At 43.1% G+C, this 17,136-nt stretch overlaps 2 protein-coding genes across 3 annotated transcripts; one reads left to right on the top strand and one right to left on the bottom strand.

Moving 5' to 3' along the window:
* Positions 1 to 12,984: 12,984 nt before the first annotated feature.
* LOC121978667 (swi5-dependent recombination DNA repair protein 1 homolog) lies at positions 12,985 to 13,776 on the bottom strand (the record flags this gene model as incomplete). Its single annotated transcript, XM_042530978.1, has 1 exon — positions 12,985 to 13,776. A coding segment is annotated over one exon (786 nt), but the record flags the coding sequence as incomplete, so codon positions are not given.
* On the top strand, positions 13,741 to 15,429 carry LOC121977950 (syntaxin-81-like). 2 transcript variants are annotated; one of them, XR_006111096.1, is made up of 5 exons: positions 13,741 to 13,921; positions 14,243 to 14,326; positions 14,423 to 14,527; positions 14,630 to 14,816; positions 15,297 to 15,405. XR_006111096.1 is itself a non-coding variant. In XM_042530350.1 (4 exons), exons 1-4 carry the CDS (start codon positions 13,844 to 13,846, stop codon positions 15,336 to 15,338), a joined length of 309 nt encoding a protein of 102 aa, XP_042386284.1. In that variant the 5' UTR covers positions 13,741 to 13,843; the 3' UTR covers positions 15,339 to 15,429. The 2 variants fall into 2 exon arrangements, 1 of the variants encoding a protein (XP_042386284.1); XM_042530350.1 differs by lacking the exon at positions 14,630 to 14,816 and having other exon boundaries at positions 15,297 to 15,429.
* Positions 15,430 to 17,136: the final 1,707 nt, after the last annotated feature.

The following is a 17,136-nucleotide window of genomic DNA, read 5'->3' as shown; positions in this document are numbered from 1 at the left end:
AACACTGCAGCGCTTTCACTTTGCTGGGATTCGCCTCTATGCCCCGATCGGTAACGATGTGCCCCAGAAAGCGACCGCTCTTTGCTCCGAACAGACACTTCTGGGGATTCAGCTTGACTCTGTACGCCCTTAGCGTCTGGAAGGTTTCCTCTATATCTGCACAAAGGTTGGCCGCTTGGATTGATTTAATAAGTATGTCATCAACATATACCTCTAGGTTTCGCCCGATCTGCTTCCGGAACACCTTGTTCATGAGCCGTTGGTATGTGGCACCGGCGTTCTTCAGTCCGAACGGCATTACATTGTAGCAGTTAGTGGCATCTGTCGTAATGAAGCTCACTTTCTCCTGGTCTTCCCGGGCAAGCGACACTTGGTGGTAACCCTGATAGATATCCAGCATGCATATCATCTCGCATCCAGCGGTCGAGTCCACCATCTGGTCAATTCTGGGTAGAGGGTAAAAGTCTTTTGGGCACGCCTTATTCAGATCTCGGAAGTCGATGCAGACCCTCCACTTGTTGCCTGTCTTGGAGACCAACACCACATTCGCGAGCCAGCTTGGGAACTGCACCTCCCGTACGTGGCTGGCCTCCAGGAGTTTCTCGACTTCCCCTCGAATGATGACATTCTGCTTTGCACAGAAGTCCCGTTTCCTTTGCTTGACGGGTCGGGCGTTTGGCCGGACATGAAGTTCGTGCTGCGCAACGTTCAGTGAAATGCCTGGTAGCTTGTGCGTTGACCACGCGAAGACGTCGTGGTTGCGCTGTAGGCACCTGATCAGCTCCTCCTTCAGGCCCGCATCCAGGTCTGATGCAATGAATGTGGTGGCCTCTAGTCGGCCATCCTGGATATGCACCTCCTCCTTGTTGGAACCCCAAGGTGTTTTGATGTGATCAAACAAGTTAAGTTAGGTCCTGTGTTTGTTTAACCCTTGTGTCTAAGTGTGCAGGAGCTTAGGAACACAGGAAGTCGAGCGGAAGACGCGGCTAGCGAGAAGGATGGCACGGGAGAGAGCCGACGGGCTCAGTGCGTCCGAGGGACGAGGTGACCGCGGAAGAGTACACCGGTGGACGAGAAGAACGTACGCGGCGTTCGAGGGACGAGAAACCGGGAAGGAAGGCTGCTCGAGGAGAAGACCGGAACTTGGGTTCGGGTGAGCCCTATTCCGGATGGCCAAGATCACCCAAGCTAGCGGAGCTGGAGTTGAAGACTCGGACCGAGACGAGCTAAACCGAAGCAGAGCGACCCGACGGAAAAAGTCAACCAGAGTTGACTTTTGGGGTTCGGGGCGCCCGGAGCTGACCGAGGCGCCCGGACCCCTCCGGGGCGCCCGGATCGAACATGTTGACCAGATCGAGTCAAACTCGATCTGAACGTTGGGGGATAAAGTTTTATCCCCCCAGGGCGCCCGAAATCCCTTCGGGGCGCTCCGACCAGTGCTATAAATATAGCACTAGTTTGCACAGATCTTTCAACTCACTTGTAATCAATTCTTTCTGTGCTTTCAGTTGTATTCTTTTCATTTGTGCTGTCAACGTTGTAAAGAGGCTTCTCCGCCCAGAGGAGATCATAGTGCGCTTACTTTCCTTGGATTAGCAATCCTCTAATTACAAACCAAGTAAATCTCTGGTGTATGATTTCTTTACTTAGTCTCTACTTTTTATTACAAGTGTTTATGATATAGTTGAAATCCGAGAAAGGTTCGAATTTTATTTTGTAGGGCAATTCACCCCTCCCCTCTTGCCGGCCTCCAAAGGGACCAACAAGTGGTATCAGAGCAAGGCGCTTCAGGAGGACTAACCGCCGATCGAAGCAACAAGATGGCCGGACCAAGCATCGTCCCACCAAAATTCGAGGGGAACTTCGCAGACTGGAAGCGTCGTATGGAGGTATTCCTAAGAACTGATTTCGAAATTCGGTTTATAATGAAGTATGGTTTTTTAGCTCCGACGAATCAAGATGGAAAAGAAAAAGAAGAGAGCAATTGGACAAAGAAGGAGCAGAGTGAATCTGTAGCAAATAGCCGTGCGGAATATCACCTGCTGAGTATGTTACCACCTCAAGAGGTCAACAGCATCAGAAGCTATTCATCTGCTAAAGAACTCTGGGAGAAGTTCCTGGAACTCCATGAAGGCACGTCTGAAGCGAAGCTCGCTAGAAGAGACATCCTCCGGAACAAGTTGATGAACATTCGTCTGGAAAAAGGTGAGAAGGTAGCCAATCTACACGCAAAGGTAAAAGAACTGATTACTGATCTCGAGAACCTCGGAGAAACGGTAACAAATCGGGACAGCATACGCTACGCACTCAACGCGTTTCCCAGAACTCCAGAGTGGACGTCAATCATCGACGCCTACTACATCTGAAAGGACCTGGAGGTAAGTACATTAGAGGAATGTTTTTCTACCCTTGAATTACACGAAACTAGATGTGCAGAGACATCAAAGGACACACCCCAGACTATGGCGTTGAACGCAACCAACAAGGATGAACCCGAGTCAGACTCCGAAGACGATCAAGAAGCATACATGGTAAGAAACTTTAAAAAATTTTTTAGATCTAATAAATTTAAAATGCAGAATAAAAAGAATCAAAAAGGTAGAAGAAAGGTACGGTGCTACTAGTGTCAGAAGGAGGGACACCTAAGGGAAGACTGCCCAGAACTCAAGAAGGTCAAAATGAAGACACCCAAGAAACACAACCTAAAAGCAACTTGGGACGACACTTCTTTATCCGAATCAGAAGCTCAAGAATATGCCGGGATAGCACTGATGGCAAGCTACGAAGGACAAAGTACATCAGAACCCAACATCGATGAAGGGGGAGCAACCTCAGATGGAAGTAGCGAAGTAGGGGGAGATTCAGGCTTCAAGTCTGATATTGTAAGTGAGGTATGCCTCTTACCCCTTGATGAACTTTACTTTGGTATTAAGGCGATGGCTAAATCCATGTATAAATTAGAAAATAAAAATACCAAATTAGAAAATAAAATTTTAGAAACAAAGAGAATTTTGGCAAAATCATGTCTTATAGAGGATTTTGAAAAATTGAAAATTGAAAATTGAAAATTGAAAATGAAAAACTAAAAGAAGAAATAGAAAGATTGAAAAAATCTAATGGTTCAAATATTTCTACTTTTAGAAATTATAGAGGTTTAAATTGGTATTATAGATTTCATCAAAATCAAATTAGAAATATATCAAAAATCTATGTACCTAGAAAATACTTGGTTAATCCTGTAGGTAGGAACCTCTATTGGGTTCCAAAAACATATTTAATTTAAAATTAAAATTAGACTTAGCATTTTCAGCAATGAAATTAAACAACTAATTTCTTTATGAGGCTTTGTCTAAGGAAGTGGTTGTTGCTCTAATAACCAAGAAGGCCTAGTGCCTCGCCACGACCTGGAAGTCAAGTATCGAAATGAAAAGTTTAATTGACTAACTGAAAAAGTATTAATTTAAAATTACTTAATGTTTTAAAAGAGTTATTCAATTTGTGTTAGAAAATATTTTTTAAAAAAAAGAAAAAAAATATTTTAACTTGACTTAGAAATTTTTTTTATTACCTTAGAAATTTTTATGAAAATTGACTTAAGAATTTTTTTTTTAAAGTCATCTTAGAATTTTTTTTATAAAAATTACCTTAAGATTTTTTTAAATTTACTAAGAATTTTTTTTATAATATTGACTTAGAATTGTTTCTTATGAATATTAACTTAGAAAGAAATATGTTTTACTTAAATTTTTTTTCGAAAGAAAAATTCTGAAGAGTGTCTTTACTTAAACATTTTAAAATTTTTTTCACTTAAAATTTTTTTAATTTCCCTTAGACTTGTTTATAACCCCAATTTTTATGTGATCCAAGGGGGAGAAGTATGTTAAGTCTAGGGGAAGGTAATATAATTTTTCAATTGAAAAATATTTGGACTTATTTGAATATAAATTGTTTTTATTGCATATGTTTACCCTAACTTAACTTGGGTTACTCGCATCAAAAAGGGGGAGATTGTTGGAACCCCAATGTGTTTTGATGTGATCAAACAAGCTAAATTAGGTCCTGCGTTTGTGTAACCCTTGTGTCTAAGTGTGTAGGAGCTTAGGAACACAGGAAGTTGAGCGGAAAACGCGGCTAGCGAGAAGGATGGCACGGGAGAGAGCCGACGGGCTCGGTGCGTCCGAGGGACGAGGTGACCGTGGAAGAGTACACCGGTGGACGAGAAGAACGTGCACGGCGTTCGAGGGACGAGAAATCGGGAAGGAAGGCTGCTCGAGGAGAAGGTCGGAACTTGGGTTCGGGTGAGCCCTATTCCGGATGGCCGAGATCACCCAAGCTAGCGGAGCCGGAGTTGAAGACCCGGACCGAGACGAGCTAAACTGAAGCAGAGCGACTGGACGGAAAAAGTCAACTAGAGTTGACTTTTGGGGTCCGGGGCGCCCGGACCCCTCCGGGACGTCCGGAACCCTCTGGGGCGCCCGGACCGAACATGTTGACCAGATCGAGTCAAACTCGATCTGAACGTTGGGGGGATAAAGTTTTATCCCCCCAGGGCGCCCGGAACTCCTTCGGGGCGCCCCGACCAGTGCTATAAATATAGCACTGGTTTGCACAGATCTTTCAACTCACTTGTAATCAATTCTTTTTGTGCTTTCAGTTGTATTCTTTTCATTTGTGATGTCAACGTTGTAAAGAGGCTTCTCCGCCCAGAGGAGATCATAGTGCGCTTACTTTCCTTGGATTAGCAATCTTCTGATTGCAAACCAAGTAAATCTCTGGTGTATGATTTCTTTACTTGGTCTCTACTTTTTATTACAAGTGTTTATGATATAGTTGAAATCCGAGAAAGGTTCGAGTTTTATTTTGTAGAGCAATTCACCCCTCCCCTCTTGCTGGCCTCCAAAGGGACCAACACTCCTTTTCTTCATAAACTAAGGTGGGAGGCTTTTTGGTTATGGTGTTTACCTCAAGGCGCGGTGCCTTCCGAGTGGACTTCGCTTCTGCTCAAATCATCTCCACATAACATCGCCGGGCGGCCAGCTGATCTCCGCGGACTTCACCCACATTGTCCTCCACGGAGAATTTGGTCTTCTGACAGAAAGTTGAGACGACCGCCCGAAACTCATTGAGAGCCGGTCATCCCAGTATCACCTTGTAAGCGGAGGGGGCATCGACCACGATGAAGTTAGTGGTCCGCGTCCTTCGAAGCGGCTCCTCTCCTAGCGAGATGGCCAACCTGGTTTGCCCGACCGGCAGAACCTCATTGCCAGTAAATCCATATAGCGAGGTTGTCATAGGAAGCAGTTCGGCCCGATCGATTTGCAGTTGATCGAATGCCTTCTTGAAAATAATGTTGACCGAGGTACTTGTATCAATGAATATGCGGTGGATAGTATAATTTGCTATTACCACTTGGATGATGAGTGCGTCGTCGTGCGACACTTCAACCTCTTCCAGGTCTCTGGGCCCGAAGTTGATCTCAGGGCCTTGTTCTCGCTCTTGACTGCAGCCTACTGCATGGATCCTTAACTGCCGAGCGTGCGACTTTCTGGCCCGGTTTGAGTCACCGCCCGTTGGTCCACCAGCAATGATGCTGATCTCGCCCCGAGCAGTGTTGCTCCTATTTTCCTCTTCTCGAACGGACAGTCTTACTTGCTCCTGCGAGACTCGGGGATTGACTCTCAGCTAATGATGATGTTGCCGTTCGGGGGTCTCCCTAGCCACCCGTCGCCCGGTACCCTGGTGTTGATGGCGTCGATTGGGTGAAGGTGATCAGCGTTGATAGCTTCTCGTCATCAGATGGCCGATCGGCCCAAGACTTCTACAATCACGAGTGTTGTAGGTTGCTGACTGGTGAAGCGAACAAAACATGGGAGCCCATACCTTTCCTTTTTGCTTGGGTCGATCGACAGCCACATGTTGGACGGCGTGCGACCTTATTTCCTGATGAGGGCGCGTTCCCTCAGCGCGGGGTCCTCTTGGTGGCTGGTGGCTGGCCGACAGCCTCCGCTTGGCCGGAGCTGAAGGCTCGGATGGGGCTTCCTTCCTCCTGGCCGCCTGAGCTTCTTCCACGTTGATATATTCGTTTTCCTTCTTTAGCATGTGGTTGTAGTCGCGGGGCGGCTTTCGGATGAGCGAGCGAAAGAAATCCCCATCGACTAGGCCTTGAGTGAAGGCATGCATCATTGTCTCGGATGAGACCGTGGGGATATCCATGGTCGTCTAGTTAAAATGCTGGATGTAGGCTTGGAGGCTCTCTCTCGGCCCCTGCTTGATGGAAAATAAGCTGACGCTGGTCTTCTGGTAACGTCGGTTGCTGGCAAAGTGGTGGAGGAATGCCGCTCGGAAGTCCTTGAAGCTCCGAATCGATCCGTCCGGCAACCTCCGGAACCAACGTTGTGCGGAGCTGGACAAGGTGGTGAGGAAGACCCTGCATTTGACTCCGTCAGTGTATTGATGGATAGTAGCGACATTGTCGAACTTACCGAGGTGGTCATCCGGGTCAGTTGTGCCGTTGTATTCTCCAATCGCTAGAGGGACATAATGCTTTGGGAGCGGGTCTGGTAGAATCACCTCAGAGAACTCTCGATTGATCCGCTCGGGGGATGACTCGGTCCGAGGCGCCTTTCCCTTCCTGGGATCTCGCACGGGCGCTTCATCGGATGATCCTTGGTTGGCTTGGGCCAGCTCGGACGGAGTTTGGAATAGGGCCCGATGGAACAGAATAGGGGCAGCCGGCACATCTCCCGGTGTACCGGTCTGACCTTTATTCTGTGCCCAAGTAGAGTATTGCTCTGGTCGATCTTCTTGCGTCGCTCGACCGCCCGATGCCGAGGTCGCCTGCTGCGCCATCCGCTCGGCTGACGCTTTTTGCTGTTGCTGCTCCACGATTTTCGCTGCTCTCGTCTCAATAAGAGCATCAAGCTCTTCTTGAGAAAGTGCCACGGTGTGTGGGCGTCCAACTCCTTCCATCTTCTCTTCTCGGATTTCGGTGCTTTCCCACAAATAGCGCCAATTTGATCCTGTCCGAGAGTCGAGTCAACGGACGCTGGGGATGTAGCGCTCTGTGCTGTCTTCGGATGACCTCTCGATGACGTAGACCTCCGGTGAACCTGCAACAAAGCCGAGCCGGGAAGGGGTTCCCGGCGATGACCCTCCGACGCTCAAGTCAGGCAACAACGAGATGAAGTAGAAGCAGAGTAACGAGACTATAGCTACAGTGAAGAATTTCGCATACCTCCGTCGACGTATGGGGATCCTTATATAGGATCCCTAGGAGGCACGTGAACGCTTCTTGAGGCGTGCATGCTCCTCAAAGCATACCTCGGAATGGATGTGTTAGAAAAGTGTGTCTGATGTCATACCGCAACCGTCCGAGCATATCTCTGACATAACAGTGGAAACTTCTCTCGTACAATTCTCTGTCCGGTCCGACCGCCGACCATGCTGTCTGTCGAGAAGGATACTACCAACTGCCCCTTTTGTCCTCTTTTGAATCTTCTGTCGGTTACTAGGCTGAGCGGGAGGGCCGCTTGGCCATCCTGGCCTCCGGTGGTGTGAGCGTACCGGATCGAGTGAGAAGACCGCTCGGTCACATACTCGGACGGTCCTGCAATCTTAGTTGGTCTGTAGCTCAGCCGAGCGGACAAGCCGCTCGGTAGAGCGGCTCATGAGCGTCGGAAACCCGACCTACAGTCGAGTTGTCTTCGCGCCGACCTGTGCGCTATCACGGCCAGTTGGCGAGGTAATCTCCCTGCTCAGCAAGACCATTGGGCTGCCCCTCCTGACTTTGACTTCCACGTGTCGTTGACCACTATACGACCAGGCCCCCTCCTTCTCCACCGGATCATTAAGGAACATAGTTCATCAATATTGTTCAAGAACATTATTCGCAAACATTATTCACGAACCTTAACGAGTCGAACATATATGTATTCAAGTTTGTTTGTTTAGTTTAACAAGCTATTCAAGCTTATTTATTTAATCAATCTTGTATGTATTGAACCAATATAAATAAGCTCTTACTAAGTCGAACACTAAATTTGTTCATGAACGTTCAATTCATTTACATCCCTATATACACATACAACTTTATAAATTTAAATATTAATTTATATAAATGTCACTTAAACACACTCCACTCCGCCCAGGTTTGCCTCTGCCACAATATATACACAAATATACACCCTGCCAAAATATATCAAATTATTTTCAAGTATTGTGATCGAGCTAAGTAGGTGCGTATATATAACGAATTCAATTAAGCAAACCCTGTGCTCATGATTTTTGAATGAACGTCGGTCATATTCTTCTACGTGCATAATCGATCAGACGAAAGCACCGCAAGAGCCAAGAGGAAGTGCTGCATATCGTGATATCTGGATCAACGTTGGCCGTATATATTCTTCTGCGTAAACGAAGGAAAGCACCACAAGCTAGAAGAAGTGCATGCTACCTTACGATGCCTACCCTCAGTAGCACATCGCGAAGCCTGCTGACGGTGAGAGACGTCGCCACCATCGACAGTGATATGACATGTTATGAGTGGCCCCGAGGATACGGTGAATCCGATAGTCAAGATGATATGGCAGTTGAAGTTAAGATGAGGTGATAGTCAATATCAAGAAAGGAGATTTAGCTCATTGCTCTTTAAATGCAAATCTCTTAGCATATAGTCGGTCGGCTCCAGAGCGGGTCGGACTTACGGGGCTCAGCTCCCTTCTCTTTAAGTGCATGTCTCTTAGCATACAGTTGGTAGACCCTAGAGCTGGTCAGACTTAATGGACTTAGCTCCCAGCTTTTCAAGGGTAAGTCTCACAGTATACAGTCGGTCGGTCAAAGAGCCGGTCGGACTTATGGGACTCGATTCCCTACTCTCATATGCTAGTCTCCCAGCATACAGTCATTCGGCCCTATAACTGGTCAAACTTAAAAGACTTATCTCTCCACTCTTCAAGTGCAAGTCTCTCAGCATACAATCGATCAACCCAAACGTCGATCGGACCTTCGGGGCTCAATTCTGCACTCCTTATGTGCAAGTCTCTTAGCATATAGCAGGTCGGCTACAGGGCCGGTTGGATTTCCTCCAGGAGATGACATTGTCAGAGAATCACAATAACCTATCAGATAATAACAACTACCCCTCAGGGAATATTTTGTTACTTTGACATATACATGCAACAGAACCTTCCTCTGAGGGTGGTCGTACATCCTTCATTACCTGATATATTCTAATACCCGATATTCTCTGATACCTCATTATTACGGAGGTTATGAGGGTCAGTATAACAAGGGGGTCCTCTCCATTGGCCAAGTATGCTCACTTACACTTTACCACACGCATTCATGTACACACATCCACATTGGCTTCTCTAATGTTCATCCTCCACCTTTTGGGATACTTGTTTGACTTGAGTGTCGAGTGCCTGCACCAAGACCCCCTCCCTAGTTCTCACTCTAACATTTCTATTTGCTCTCTCTAATGTGCGCAGAAGGGATCGCTTTGGGTCATCTTCTTCCACCTCATAGCTTTCCTTCTCGCGGTCAACAAGCGAGCCGCCTACCCAGCACGTTATCTCCGTAGATTTCCAATAGAATCAAATTTGACATCGTTAATGGAAATCTTTGCCTGAATCTGAAATGCAAAGATGAAGGAGATTGGATGATTCACCACAGTTACTTTGTCATAAGAATATTTGGAGTTGTTAATAACTGCCCAAGAACATAAGTTAATGCAACAACAACAAGCAGCAACCGGGGGTCCTCTACCGCATGACCTGGCTGTATCAATGATGGGTCCTCACATTGAGAGAGGGACCTGAGTAGAAGGACCAACTGGATTCCTACCAGTTTCTCCAACAACTAGCTTCGCACAACCACCTACTCATCTAATCAGCCTTTCGCCCATGCTGTCATCCCTGGTCTAGTATCACCGAGCATTGCTCTGCAAAAAGCGTGGAGCAGCAACAGTTCTGAAGATGCATAAAGACCCCAAGGATCATCTTCTGAAGATGCACCTATTCGGGATCCACGAAAGGGAAAGACTCAGGTTCCTAGTAGTTCTCTCGAATGGAAAAGCATGTCATTCTCCCAAGAAATATTCGAGGACAAATTGTCGAGCCAGTTCCGACCCTTGATGATAGGAGAATACCAACCCAAAGGACCACCTCTTCAAATTTAAAAATACAGTTATCCTCCATCAGTACATGGATGGAGTAAAATGTTGAGTATTCCTTACTCCTCTATCTGGCTTGGTACAGAGGTGGTTCAACTTGTTGGTCCATTGCAGCCGGCAAGAGGGGGAGGTGAATTGTCCTGCACACAAAAAAAAAAGAATACCTTTCTCAAACAATCGGGCTTAACAAAATTACACACTTAATTAGAATGAGTATGAGACACACAAAGTTTTACTTGATTGGCAATCAAACGATTGCTACTCCAAGGAAAGTAGGCTCAGTAGAAAAATCTCATTCTCGAACAAAACTTCGGAGGCAGAGAAGCCTCTACACGGAAATTAAGCTCGGAAATGTAAAATGGGAAAAGGAATTCGAGTACAAAGTGTGTTATCCTTCAAGGAGAAGACCAGGGCTCTACTTATAACCCACAAGTCGAAACTGACCGTTGCAGACGTGGAACAGTCCGGGTGCCTGGAAGGTCTCCGGGCATTTGGGTGTGGATAAAACTTTATCCTCGTCGCAATAGCTCGCAACGAATCAATCCGTTCAAATCTTATCCAGCCCGGGTGCATAGAAGGGGGTCGGGCGCTTGGACTCGGCTGACCTACCCCTGGAGGGCAGTGCGGGACGCCCAGGGGGTTCGGGTGCTCAGACTCCAGTCAACACTGAGTTGACTTTCTTTTGGATCTTCCGCTTCAGCTCCGCTCACTTGGGTGATTTCGGTCATCTAGAATAGGGCTCACCCAAACCCATTTTCTAACCTTTTCGAGCAACCTTCCGCTCCGACTTCTCGTCCCTCGGAAAGGCCACTCGCTTCCTTCTCGTCCGCCAGCGTACTCTTCTGCAACACCTCGTCCCTCGGACATATCAAGCCCGTCGACTTTCTCCCATGTCGTCCTTCTCGCTAGTTGCATCTTTCGCTCGACTTCTTGTGCTCCTAAATTCTTGCACACTTAGATACAAGGCATCAATAGACAACATGACCTAACTTGACTTGGTTGATCACATCAAAACTACCACGAGGTACTTACAATCTTCCTTTTTTTTATGTGAGCAAACCAAATTTAAGTTAGGGTAAAAAAACAAATAACAGAGAAAAAAATAAGTACATTAATTGTAATTAATAATATTTATTGTAAACGGAATGTACCCTCCCTAGACTTGATCGTTAATTCTCCCCATTTGATCATATTAAAAATAGGAGAAAAACTAAATCTTAAATGGAGAAAATCTTAAATTTTGTGATTTATAAAGTACTTTGAAAAAAAGTAATTTTAAAATTATTTTTAAGTGTTATAATAGTGAAATTGATATATCCAAAATAGTAAATAAATTTTTTAAAAAAGTAAAATTAATTTTAGGAGTAATTAATTTTCACGAACAGCAATATATATTTTCAAAAAAGTAATTCTTAAAAATAGTTGATAACGGTAATAATTTTTTAAAAAAAATCATGGATAGAGAACATGATAAATGTTCAAAGAAAAATAAAGTTTACAAAACCAACTCTATGGAATACTTTTAACTTTAACATTATAATTTTTGTTTAAAAATGCATAAAAAAATAATTCAACGGTAAAAATATTTTAAAAAAAATTATACAGGTAAGTAATGAAATCTTTTTTTTAAGAAAAAAATTAAAGATATAATTAACTTCAACCAGAAATTATGCAAATCAATTTATTTAGATAATTCTAAGCAACATCAATTAATAATACGATATGTATAAAAATTTAATTTAAGCACGATTTTGGAACCCAATATATGTGAAGGATCGAAAGATGCGATAGAAGAGGGGTGAATATCGCTTTTTAAAAACTTTTCTTTTTAAGGTTTTAAACACGAGTGGTGTAGCGAAAAATGAAAGACACATTTCGATTACTTGATTCGGAGCCTAGGTCGACTCCTACTCGAAGACCTGTGATCTCTTGATCGCACCGTTAGGTAATCCATTAAAACTCTTCTTTCCAAAAGTAATTCGTACAATAAAAGATGCAAGATAGCACTACAAGAAAATTGGGAATCTACAACACTTAAACGACAACGTTTTTTATAAAAAGCGTTGTCTATTTTTTTTTAACAACGCTTTTAGTGAAAAGCGTTGTCTATTTCATTATTTTCTTATTAATAGACAACGTTTTTTTAAAAAGCGTTGTCTATTAGTGATTTTTACGGGTCAAAGACAACGCTTCGTAAAAAGCGTTGTCTATTAGCCTTTTTTTTAGTGTCTACGACAACGATTTCTAAAAAGCGTTGTCTACTGTCAAGTTATCATCTCAATCTTAAGTGATCTAGACCGCTTATCTCAAGATCTGACGGCTGGATCTTCATCCATCTTCATCACAATATGGACGACTCAGATTAAAGGAGGAGAAAACTTGTTTCCTTTTACCCATGGGACGACACAGTACTGGTGATTCCTTTCTGTTCGTGACATCTCCTCTCGCGCGGCTAGGGCACGCGACCTCCCACCGCCGGCCGTCTCTTCTTCCTCACCACCGGCCGGCAGCTCTTTCTTCTCTTCACTGTCGCACAGACCCCTCTCAAGAATCGGGAAGTGCGGTGGTGGATTTCGCTGGCGATGACGACGCCCAACAACCTTCCTAACGGCGGCCACCACCAGCGCCCACACCCTCCGCCCGACCCTAGGAGGCAGCGCCACTACCTTGGCACGCCCATCGCCACCCCTTCCTCCTCCTCTTCCTCCGCCGCCTACTTCAAGGGTTGCTGCTGCTACCTCGACGGCGCTCGATGTGATGTTTTAGCAATCGCTCCTTTCTTTTATGTACAAGCGTGTAAATTGCTATAGTCACCTTCTTCACACGACTTGTTGCTTCTTGTTACTTCGCTGCTTGGTGGATCTCTTGATCGACTCGATCCTCTGAAGTCTGATCTGTTCTCTGAATCTTGCTATGAACTCATCCGCCTTCTTGTCCACCTCATTCGCTTCCCCTCCTCCCGCTTCATGGTTTGACGTTTCTTCTGTGGCACCACCAGACGCCTCTGCAACGTCCTCCCTGCAATTATCGGCCTGCTCATTCCTTGGACTTGTTATGTCGTTGGTGGCATCCCGACATTCTCTCCTGCTCGAGTTCTTCAATTCCTCTTTGAGCCTTCTGGCCGTTGCGTGATTTCCGTGCTCATGTTTGAGGTAGTCGGGTGGAGGCGGCGGTGGCGGCGGCGGCGGCGGACTGGCCTTGCTTTTGTAGATAATCTTCGGCTTCGACGTGTCGGATGAGAACGACGGCGAAGGAGAAAGATGCCTTGGGGAAGGCAAAGTGGGGGACGCGGGAGTTGAGGGAATGATGCTACTGCCTTTTATGCCGGCCACCTGTTCGACCTTATTCCCCTTCGACCCTGAGCGTGATATCCACGGGATTGGAGAGGGGAGTACTGCGGACTCGTTCTCTGAATCAAACAGGTGATCTTCAATTCCATAGTTAGCTGAGGTAGACTGCTCATCGTTCTCCTGGTTTTGTTGTTTTATGCTTCGAACGGGCAACAGCAGATGTGATGTTTTAGCAATCGCTCGATGTGGTTCGGCACAAGGATCTAAGCAAGCGCCTCCTCTCCATTCGGGTTGAGCAGAAGCCCAGCAAGCAGCGTTTCTCCTGCGAACCGCTTCCAACCGTTGATGAGCAGGTAGAGATTAGGTGGTATAAGGTTATGTGATGGCTAAGAGTAGGGACAGAACCGAAGATTTTAGGGAAGCTACCCGTGCGACAGCTCTCTCTTTTGGCTACGACGAGGTTGGTTATTGGATTGAAACTATCTTAATTTTCTTCTTCCTATTGACGTGTTAGTGTTCCTTGCATTCATTTGAATATTCATGGGAGTTTTTCTTCTTGCTTCACTCTGGGCTATGCATATCTTAAATTGTAATTGCTATTTCTCAACAGTAAAGAATTCCAAGTTTGTTCTGTTTCAGAGTTTTACAGTTTGTGAGTTTGTTTCAATTGAGAACAATTCAACATACGCTAGAAACTGCTACAATGATACATGTTTCATAAGATTTTAATGGCACCATGCCATAACAGTATATTTTTTTGGCTTGTCATTGTCTTTGACAGGCCAAATTGGCTGCGCTCTTGGCATCCTTCATTTTGCGCAAACCCTTGGAGAAACCTCCATTTGAAAAAGCTGCAATTAAGACGGTACATCAGCTGCAGAGTCTCTTGCTTTGATATTCTCTGGATACGTGATATCTCTATCATATTTGATAAATGTTTTGACAATTTTCTTATTTTTAGCTTGAAAGTATTTCAGAATTGGAACACTTCATCACTAAGCATCGGAAAGATTATGTGGATCTGCATCGAATCACTGAACAGGAGAGGGACAACATTGAACATGAAGTGAGTTAGCCTAAGCTTCTGTTTGCAAAAAAGAGAGAAGAAAAAGTGGGGATTTAGCAAATCTAACCATGATGACAATGGTTCCTTTATTCAAATGCATAGACAACAAAACATAATTGAGCGAATACTGGAGGATGTTCAAAATGAGCAACACCAACAACATAGAGTGCAACAAGTGCTCCCCAAGAAGGCTCAACAATCGAAATCGCCTGCAAGAAAACCAAGGACTGTTCCCAACTATGCCCACATTTCAGCAATCAAAATCCAAGCAGCATATAGAGGTTACAGGGTAAGATCAATCTGTTTGTTTCAATTTGCACACATTATGATTTCATTGACTCATGCCCATCAAGTATTTGATTAAATGTCTTTCCCATTATATTAACTACTAAGAATTCCTACGAGTTTCATCCTATTTCTGTGATGCAATGCTTTATATAATCCAGTTCAAGTTCAATTAATAATTTATGATGGTCCTAAAATTACTGTTTGGTATCACATTAACAATGGCTCCATTTTAGGTTGATTCTGAAGTTATGAGAGTGGAGTGACCAAAGAGGAAGACAAAGTAGAATTATCACAACTAAGAGTTTAATCTCTGTAGCTTATCGCGCTTAGTTTCCTATTGATGTGATGAATTTATTCCATGAAATTAAGAAATTCTCAGTACTCCATGTGTCATTTATGGACTCAATTCAAGTTGATGGTTTTTTATTCATGGTACTATTTTTCAGCTTATGTACTGATTTTGATGTTCGAATTCTTTTAGGTACTTGATCCAACCATGAGGCCGAGTATAAAAGAGCTTTAAAAGGCTTCAAATCGAGTGTTTCTAAACATGTAACCATTATCGGTTGGCTATCAAATGGCTGTTCTTGCTGTTTAATGCCTATATTTCTCCTTAAACTTTGCAATGTACTACTATTAGCATTTTGTAAAAGCAAGTAGTGTTGTATTTATACACTTCATTTAGGAATACTTTTATAATGTCAGAATTCTATTATTTTGGTATGAGTTTGAAATCATTAGCTAAGTTGATTATATATAAAATTCGAATCTAGACATGGTAAAAGAAAAATAATAGATTCGTAAATATAAAAATAATGATTTTTAAATAATTTTTTTATTTTTTTTCTTTAAAACGACAACGCTTTTAAAGCGTTGCAAAAAGTGTTGTCTTTGTAAAAAAACAACAACGCTTTTTAAGCGTTGTAATAGTGTTGCAAAAGCGTTGTCTTCGCTACAAACGACAACGCTTTAAAAGCGTTGTCGTTGAGCAGACTTTTAACACCAGTGCCTTTAACAACGCTTTTTCAGGCACAAAGACAACGCTTTAAAAGCGTTGTCTATTAGCTTTTTTCTTGTAGTGTAGTAACAGCTTACTATCTTACTAGAAATTAGGTACAATGCAAGCTAAATAAAGATATACAGAAACAAATAAGAAGCGTTGTAGATCGTGGGTACTTGATCAGAGTAGTAGCTTGCTTGAAGATATGATGCAGAGCTGAAGCACGAACAGAAACTTAGGTTTAATTCTGGTGCAACTTGCACCAACAATCACTCCTTTTTTGATGTTAAGTAACTAAGGTTCACAGTTAAGTTAAACAATATATAGAGTTAGATAAACAGAACAGACATTTTAACTCTTTTCTCCCCCTGAGTTATATAACTCCTCCTGTATTTATTATTTCTCCTCCTTTGACATACATAAAAAATAAGGGAAACAAACAAAATTAGTATTTTGAAAAAGTAAATTTGAAAACATAAGGTAATTTTTTTTTAAAAAAAATAGATAGTATTTTTATAAAATTTGGTAAAGGTAAATTAATTTTGAATATTCTGTAAAGATAAATTTTGAAATTTTGATAAAGATAAAGTTTGAAAATTTGATAATGGAGAATTTGAAAAAAAATTCTAAAAGTAAAATTTTATACAGAATAATTTGAAATTTTTTTATAAAGTTAAATTTTCAAGGTAATTTTGAAAATTTTATAAAGAGAGATTTGAAAATTTTATAAAGATAAAAATAATTTTAAAAATGTTTAAAAGGTACATTTTGAAAATTATATAAATTTAGGAAAAATAAGGTAAAAAAATTAAAAATGTATTTTTTATTTTTGAAAATAAATTAGAAAAAAAATTAAAAGGTAAATATTGAAAATATGATGTTCCCCCTAAATTTAATAAGTACCTAAAAGTCGAAGCATGATTTGAAAACTAAAAAAATATGCTTATGATGAAATGTTCAACCTTTATACAAATCTGACTACCACAAGATAGTAGTTGCAGACTCAGATTGGTCAATTTAAGTGCTTAGTTCTTACTAGTTTGTTACTAGCTAGTTAAATCAAATTGATTGATGTATGTTGTTTAAAGCTCGGATTTGTAGCAATGTATTTGTTGGTGTAGGGAGCACCAGACGATCGAACATGTGTTTTGATAATGGCAAAAGGGTCAAAGTTAAGTTGTCTTGTGATCTAACAAGTGTTGAACCAAGTGTGCAGGAAAGTCCTAAGTGTTCTTAGGCAAAAGTCCTAGCTACAGTTAGGCAGGTGGAAAACCCTAGGAGGTGGTAACCCTAAGTCATAGGGGGTGGTAACCCTAGGTGA

This window comes from Zingiber officinale, chromosome 4B (genome assembly GCF_018446385.1).
Source record: "Zingiber officinale cultivar Zhangliang chromosome 4B, Zo_v1.1, whole genome shotgun sequence".
In the NCBI taxonomy this organism is placed as follows: domain Eukaryota; kingdom Viridiplantae; phylum Streptophyta; class Magnoliopsida; order Zingiberales; family Zingiberaceae; genus Zingiber; species Zingiber officinale.
This window is presented reverse-complemented; position numbering and strand designations above follow the sequence as displayed.